The 8,333-nt window shown below is 47.7% G+C and overlaps 1 protein-coding gene across 4 annotated transcripts in view; it reads right to left on the bottom strand.

Annotated features, from left to right (window-relative positions):
* LOC102022231 (putative t-complex protein 10A homolog 2) overlaps nucleotides 1-7,836 on the bottom strand; it is a 30,110-nt gene extending 22,274 nt beyond the window's left edge. The window contains exons 1-4 of one of the 4 annotated variants that reach the window (XM_013517308.1): nucleotides 7,635-7,836; nucleotides 6,191-6,320; nucleotides 2,909-3,124; nucleotides 636-773 (exon numbers count right to left, since the gene is read on the bottom strand). In XM_013517308.1, coding sequence (XP_013372762.1) covers nucleotides 636-773; nucleotides 2,909-3,124; nucleotides 6,191-6,319 — 483 coding nt within the window. In that variant the 5' untranslated portion in view covers nucleotide 6,320; nucleotides 7,635-7,836. Of the gene's footprint in view, nucleotides 1-635; nucleotides 774-2,908; nucleotides 3,128-6,167; nucleotides 6,321-7,634 lie in introns of those variants that run through there. The other 3 variants (XM_005390639.2, XM_013517310.1, XM_013517309.1) reach the window with 3 other exon arrangements.
* Between the last annotated feature and the right edge of the window lie 497 nt (nucleotides 7,837-8,333).

The raw sequence follows: 8,333 nt of genomic DNA on the forward strand, positions 1-8,333 counted from the left end.
CATCAAAAGATCCGAAAGGATGGGTACAAATGTTTGGACTGGGAGAGTTCAGATCCTGCTCAGGGAGTCAGGTGTTTCCTATGACCCCACCATGCTGAGAGGGTCTGTTGGGACAGAGTCACCTTCTGGAGATAGGGACTCTCCATGCACTTCAGCTCCATTTTCCATTTCCTGACTAGAACACACAAAATTTGTTTTCCAAGGATGAGGTTGACACAGCAGAGAAGGTAACATCTATGCTCATACAGGAGTGCTCTCCAGAGGGGCTCCTTTTCACAGGTAAAATTGCAACAGAAATAAATAACATCTTGCACTGCAACCCCCAGACAAAATGCATAACCACCACATAGACGAGCCCCTGCCCTAAACAGCAGTCATGAAACACAGCATGACACAAAAAACACATCTAGACATTTGACCAAAGAGCTTAATGGCAATGTAGGGTGCTGCCAATGAAGATACTCTCTCGGGCTGTGCTCATAGGAAGGCCCTCCTTGGAAGACACTCGGCTCCCAAGAGCACATGCTCTACCAGGGACCCGGAATTCCACCCTGAGGAGCTGGGATGGGTTGGGGTACGTGAATTTGGGTTCCAAACCTCCTCGTCCCTTGACAGAGTATAAACACAAAGGTCACCTTGGAGGAAGCTGCATTTGCAGGTGGAACTCTGTGTTGAAGGAGAACAGCACTACGACTCTGGCAGCCTGTGTATTTTGGCATTATTTCCTTAACAGCTGATGCAGATGAAGGTTCTCCAAAGGTAGATACTAACACCTAAAAGATAATTGATCACAAATAAAGGGGGAGTTTTTTCATGGCCAAAAGCACAGTAACTATAAAATAAAATCAAATTTTAATCCACTCACAATAATTGTCCTAAAAAATGTAGAGTGAAAGGTGGGGGGATGGGCCAGGTCCCCCTCAAAGTGATGGTAAGAATAGACTGATCACCCTGTCCAAATGATCACAGGATCTTGAAGGCCACAGAATCAACAATCCCAGAATCTACCTCTTTGGGTCACATGTGTTCAGCTAAAAATGAGTTAGAGGAGGAGGGAAGCATGACATTTCTTCTAGTACTGTCTCCAGAACTGGGCCAAGACCTGAGGTGTGAATTCTCAGCTCTCCCCGCTGAGAAGCAAACTTTTTGGGAAGAAGCAAGAGGTGTAGGTGGAATGAGCTCCTTGGGTTTGACCCTGTGAGTTTCTACCCTGTCCTGGTAGGTAGGGGTAGCATTTAATGTTACTCCATTTTCACAGCTGCCAACCGTCAGCCACACACTTCATTGTGCGTGCTCACATGCATCACTCTTTTTGATGCCCACCCTGAAACTGTGTGTATAGATATATTTAGACACACCTAAGAGTGAGGGATTCCCCTATCTGATCTTTTTGCTTCAAAGCATCTTTCTCTTTCTGAGAATGTGTGCTGTTCTCATATCTAACCCCATGCTGAGAAAAACACACCACAGGTCTGTGAACATGTGTAAATTCACCAAGAAATAATTCAAAACAAGAGAGCAATTGAAACTGCTGAATTAGCCAGGTGCAGTGGTGCATGCCTCTAATCCCAGCACTCTGAGAAGCTGAGGAAGGAGCACTGCAAGATCGAGCACAGCCTGGACAACTTACAGAGACCCTAACACGATATTAAAAATGTTAAAAAACTAGGAATTGTAGCTCAGTGCAAAGGCCCTAGGTTCAATCCCCAGTACTGCAAAAAGCAAACCAACAAAAAACAAGCAAGCAAACAAAAACCTGCAGTGTGATGCAGACTGGGTGAGATTTCTCTGTCCCCTGGGGTGAGTGCTATGTAACACCTCATCCACACACAGTGACCAAGTGGGGTGGTGGATCAATTTCTTGGGAAGTGGCATCAAATCTGGTGCATGACACCTAATAGCCTCTACTAGCAGCACCAGATTCTTGAATCATCAGAAGAGCAGGTTCAGATTCTGACCCACTAAGCCATCATAGGCATCTCTGAGGAGTAGGGTGTACCTGCAGGTCTCTATGGCTTCTGTTAGAGATGCTCCTGACTGTTCTAAGTGCTGGAGAGTGAGCACACCACAGGACTTTCACAGCCCCACAGGAGTTGTGTGTGTGTGTTGTCTCTGTATGTCTGTGTATATGTGTGATAGTGCTATGTAAGAAATACCCAAAGTTCTTGAAGTATACCACTTAGAATTTCACATAGCAAGTGCAGATGAGAAATGCTAGTGCTTCTCTTAACTCACCAGAAACTATCTGACTCACACCAGGAAGTGTACATGGCTCCACACATGAGTATCAGTTCCTGTGGTTTTATTGATAAGAGCTCTTCAGGTTCACATGCAAGAAATAGCACTGGGACAAAGCGGTAGAAACACTGGCCACACTCAGCCTCTGGGGCACATCTGTTAGTCACACATCCCAGCCATGGAGGCCAAATGTCCACTACAGTGGATAGGTCTCTCTGGCCTGATGAGGTATGAGGCGGGGGATGGTCCTGTTTGTCTAAAGCTGTCCTGCAGGATGAGGAACAGCTGAAATCCGAGCCAGTGTGGAATCAGCAAGATTCAAACTCAAGTCTTGCCCTCCCCTAGCCCCAGCCCCATGATCACAGCAGAGTTAGTGGCAGGATCAGTACTAGTATAGTGAGTTAGAATGGGGAACCCCTCACTGGTCACGTGAAACCGCAACCAGGGTATCGCCTGTGGCCATTAGACTTTGTTGGGTATCTTGGAAGATTGGGTGTAGAAACTGCAGTTTGTCTGCTGGGGTCCAGGAGAGCCTGGCCTAGCCAGGACTCACTGCACACTGCCATGGGGCTTGGAGCTGATGAAAGACAGCATCCCTCCCCAGGGGCAGCACCCCACCCAGCAGGCTGTCTTTGACACTATCTTAGAGAATACAAAGGACACACTGTACCAGCGCTTGTGCTCCACAGGTGGTGGGAAGCGATGTTGCAGGATTCTCTAAGGCTGCAGGACCCTGTGATCCCCAAGCCCTCAGCTCCTCCCGTAGTGCCAGGTTCTGCTTTGTCAAAGCATCTATCTGGTCCTGGAGTTTGCTATGAGCGACAGACCACTGAGTCGCTTGTCTGCTGAGCTCACCCCGAAGGTCAGAGACCTGGTGCTGTAATTCCTGCTGTGGGGAGAGAACACCGAGGACTTCAGAGCACTGCTAGGGTGATTCTGCACCACGTCCGAGACCTTTCCCACAGGAGACTTCCCACATGACATCAGAGGAGAAAATCAAAACCACAACTTCACCTGTTTTTACCAAGTGGTGTCCACTGTGAATTATTCCACACTATGTGACTGGTAAGGTCGTGGTTGAATTGTTATTATATGTTAATATAATGCTATAGCAAAAGAGACTAGAATTCTTTTCTCCTTAATCCTACCCTCATGGGGTCAGTGTGGCTGAAGTCAGGAAGTATGACAAATACTTTGGGATACCAGGTCATGCTTCCCCAAATGTGTCTCCTCGGCCTGAGGACTGTTGAGATGTGGTAAGTAAGCAGCAGCAGGTGCAGAAGAGCTCCCATCCCCTGTGCTGCCTGGAAGCAAGACACAGTGTCACAGGGACAGAGGCACTTGACCCCACTTGGGTTAACCACTGAAGACAGCTTCAGACCCTCTCCCTGGAGACGTTCAAAGGACAGACACGGACCAGCTCAACCAGAAGCCTTTTCTTGCCTTCCCATGAGTTGCTGCCTGCAGAGACTCATATTCCTTCTCTTGGTTCTATCAGTTCCCTAAAAATCCCTCCTCATACTGAAGATGGTACAGAAGCCAAGTTTAAAGCTACCTCTTTGAGAACCACTCATTTCCCGGGTATCTCCCATGTACTTGCGAAATAAGCATGTTCTTAAGTCTGTGTGTTTTTCTTGCTTGTCTGTCTGTTGTACAGGGGTCTGCTCCAACTATCAACCTATGATGCTTAAACACTGCTTTTTCTTTCCTTACAGAATTTTCCTTTCACAGAGATTATCTCCCAAAAGTAATTCAGCATCACACTGCAAATCAACTGAAAATTAAGGGGAAAATAACAGACAATTTCAGGAGAAATTAGCAAACATACTATTCTCCTAGTTAATTCCAGAAACAGTGGGAAAGTGATTGCATTTTAATTCTAAATTAAGTTTACTTTCTTCCTCATCCCCCTGAAACTGCCCTGGCGATACTAAATTTGTGAAGACTGGTGATGGGGAGCAGGATGGAATGGGGGTGCGACTGGTGACAAACCAGAGAATGAGGGGTCTCTGTCAGTCAAATCCCTGGTCATTTTTCCCACATGGAATCTTTTTTGTTATTATTTTATTTTGTGTTAACACGCTCTAACTGCACATATTAATGGGGCTCAGCATGGTATTTTCACACATGCATGCTTATTCCGCATCACAGGGGCAACTGGGATGCTTCCAATAAATGCAGAGAAAGCCCAGAAGCACAGCAGGGCCCTGAGGAGGGGCAAGTGAGATGTCCCTGGTCACCAGCAGAGGGGCACACTGCCCTTCCTGAACCAGGATGTATGTACTCTGTGAAACTCAGGGCAAGTTCTCACAAATCGTGGTAAACCTGCCACCAGCAGGCCAGTGACAGTGGAGCAGACAATACTCTATGGACTGGGAGCTGAAGTCTGACTTTACACAGCTGAGATACACAGGATGTGTGAAAAGTATAAAAAAAACATGCCCACCACATTCTCCTTTGTCTGAATCCTATTCACCTGGCATTCACCTTGAGACAAGCCCTGGCCTTCTGGTCTCCAGAGATGACTTTGTGCGATGACTCTGAGCCCTGTAGGGAGTGGTACTCTCCATCTGGAGCCTGTAGTTGAACTCTAGGAGCCTGAGCTGAAGCCCCGGCTGGGCTACCCTTTTGTTGCTTTCTGCTGTCGTTGGCTGACTCATTGTGGACTAAGCTTGCTGTCTACATCCCTTCTACTCCCCTCCAACTCTTGCTGTCTGTCACTGTGATCAGAAACTTAGAGCAACACATGGCACCCAGCAGCCCCCCACTGCGTGTACACTGTATATCTGAATCGCCCTGGTTTGGGTCAGCCTGAGAAGCCAGGCAGAGGTTGAAGCTGGGGTTGTGGAGGAGGAGGAGAACACATCTGAGCATTAGGAAGCCTCAATCACAGCAACAAACACAGGCTCCTCCTGGGCATATGCAGGGCCACATAATGGAGGAAGGCTGTACTGGGAACCGCCAGGGTGTCCACAAGGAAGCCCTCTTCCTGTCCTCCTGCTCCGGGCAGTCCATGACAGGCCTTGACATCTCTCCCCTTCTCTGTCCTTCCGGGCAGTCTGGAGCAGTGTTCTTACTGTGTGGAGAACACCATTCTCCCTGATCACACATTCCACCAAAAGCCACACACACAGGTCCCCTCCATCCCTGCAGGCCAAGTGGTTCATCTTACTGTGAGGGGCTCACCACAGAGACTATGGGGTCACAAACCTTGGATCCGTGACCTTAGCAAGGCATCCAACTTCTTTATGGGTAAGATAGGGAAGATGCAACCTCTTCCAAGTTGCTGGTACATGTAGCTGGTGAGGACATTGTCACATGTCTGCACAGGGCCTTGTGTGCATGGACACTGTGAGCATCACCTTTGTGGAGGTCAAGCCTCTGCATCACAGCAAAACCCTGGATGTGAACAGACATGCTTTTCTGGAGCCCTCCATTTGACTGCGTGGAGGCTGCAGCCTTGTTCCAAGAATAAACAGGGATCAAGGAGTGGCAAGGCAGGCCAAGGGGCTTCAGGGAAGCAAACACTCCAAGTGAGGCAGGGGCAGAAGCTCATAAAGATCTAAAAGTTGGCCCGAATGGTTCAAGCCATGCACACATTCTGGTTTTTGTATATTTGTTTCTGGTATTTTTTTAAAAACCAACCTTTTGAAGCCTCATGCCTTCTCCTGGATTACCAGCGAAAAACTGACATATTTATATTTTCTTTAACTCTTCACCCTGCCTCTTATCCCTCAGAAGAGAAAGTCACAGAGGGGAAAGAGACATATGCTCCTCCTAAGAGGAAATAAAATCCCGGCATGCAATGTAAATGCATTACTGAAATGGTACTGCAGGACAACCAAAGCAAGGGGAAATGCCAGTGTAGGGTCTCAGACTGGAAGCAGGGTCACCCCCTCAAGCCAACCTCCAGCACATGCACGCTGCACCTGGCTCGCCATGGCCTGCTCACCAGCATCTGCTCGGCCCTGCAGTCCTCACTGGAGACCCTGGCTGTGGTGTCCTCCGAGCTGGCCCTGGCTCCTGGGCTTGGGTCTTCTGCCTCCACTCCCTCCCTGGCCTCCTGGTGACTGGTCAGCATTCTGGTCAAGAAGGAGAAGAGTCAGAGAGCTCCTGCTCCTGGTGTTCCCACTTCTACCTTCTGTGGGGGCTGATGTCCTCCCCATGCTCCCACTGAGAGGGATGTAAGGAAACCCTCCACTGTGCCCACCACTACCCGACCGCATGCTCTGTGCCCGGCCTGCGACTGACAAAACAGAAAGACACTGCAGAGCAGAAGGGGCCGAGCTGCTCCTGAGTGGCCTGCCCTCAATATGAGTAGAAAGTGCTTACATCCACAGAAAGCCAGTGTGACCTCTGTCTGAGTACTCTTTTAGGTGTCAGCAGTGGTCTCAAGGGAACACTGAGGAATCCTCTGCTCCATCATCAGGCCCCCACCTGGGAGAGACCCAGATGGGCAGTGTGGAGCCACCTGCTGGAGTCATGACGAGGTCCCCACAGAAGACCTCTGTGTCCCGTGAAGGTAAAAGGAACATGCCCTTCCGCAGCAACAGTGCCAGCCATGCACAGGGCACACACACCACTTCAAATGAGAAACAAGGCCAGGAATGGTGGCACACGCCTGTAATCCCAGCCCTCTGGGAGACTGAGGCAAAAGGATCAAAGATTAGAGCCCAGCCTCTGCAATTTAGACCCTATCTCAAAATAAAAATTTAAAATTTAAAATTAAGGGACTGAAGATGTATGTTAGTGCAAAGGCTGTGGGTCTGACCACAAAAGAAAAGGAAGTAGAAAAGACAGATACCTCCTCCCCTAAATCCAGCTCAGCCTGTTCCTCTCCACTCACCTCCTTGGGGACCACCAGTGGGGACCACTGTGGGAAGGATGGAGGGCAATGGAAGGGGGCTGAAGTAACTCTCACCAGGCAGAGCCTTCAGAAATCTTGGGAATTTAGAAGAGGGTCTTGATCTCAAACTGTTACAACATCTTTCCTATTTCTAAATGGAAATGTTCTTTATTTATATATTGAGTTTCTCATATAAATAAAGAACAAGGTAAAGGACAGATAACGGGAAGCAGGGAGATAGATCATTTTCAAATGGGAAGGGACTAAAGAGATGGATGGGGAAGGAAAGGGAAAGGTAATGAAAAAAGAGATGTGAAACTCCCTACAAGGATCATAACCATTATATACTACACCCACGTATTAATGAAAATTAGTGCAAAAAAGGTAATAAAGTAAAAAACCAGAAATGCTTCTACATATAAACTTCAGAGCATGTATAAAGAAAAGAATAAACAGTTTAACCACAGTCAGGGAAGGGGCTTGTTTCCTAAGGAGAGCAACTTGCAGCCTGCTCATGCTTTACGCTGGACACCCTCCTAGGTGGCCTCACCTGGGTGTCCTGCAGGCATGGTGGACTCGTCTCTTCCCTGCAGGAGCTCAGTGTTCTCAGTGCCACACACCTGAGCCCCTCTGTCCAGAGAAGACCTTCCCTTGGCCTGGGCTGCCTCACTAGTCCATGATGGTGCCTTCTGCCAGAACACAGTTCATCTCTGCAGAGCCTCAGCACCTGCTCCTGAGTCCCTCACCTCACATCTCTGGAACCCCTTTATTGATTCTAAACCGACTCCTTGTCTTAAAGGGCCATACTTCCTCATACAGCTTTTTGGTGTTGTAAGCATAAATGATACTTTGACATCTGTGATTCAGATTCAGTAAGCTCATGATCAGTGGACTAGGCCTATCCACAGAGAGAATTGGAGAAAGTCTAATTTTTGCTCCATATTTATGGGTGAAAATGTATTTAACATCATTTCCAGTGTGCAATATGTTGTAAGAAGTCACTTCTCTTAGTGCAGATTCATACATAAACTTTCTCTGGATGTCGAAACAAATTGTTTACTAGAAAAGATGTTTATGATCTATGCAAGTTTTAATAGAAAACAAGATCCAAAATTTCCTCCTTTTGCAGAACACATCTCCATCCTGCTGGCCATATGAGTTTGTGACATGAATAAATGCTGGGTGTTGATCTCATTACAGCTCTGTAGATGAAATAACTAACTACCCAAAGAGCAAATATGAGGAAACT

Source organism: Chinchilla lanigera, unplaced genomic scaffold, assembly GCF_000276665.1.
Source record: "Chinchilla lanigera isolate Chin_1 unplaced genomic scaffold, ChiLan1.0 scaffold00038, whole genome shotgun sequence".
Classification (NCBI taxonomy): domain Eukaryota; kingdom Metazoa; phylum Chordata; class Mammalia; order Rodentia; family Chinchillidae; genus Chinchilla; species Chinchilla lanigera.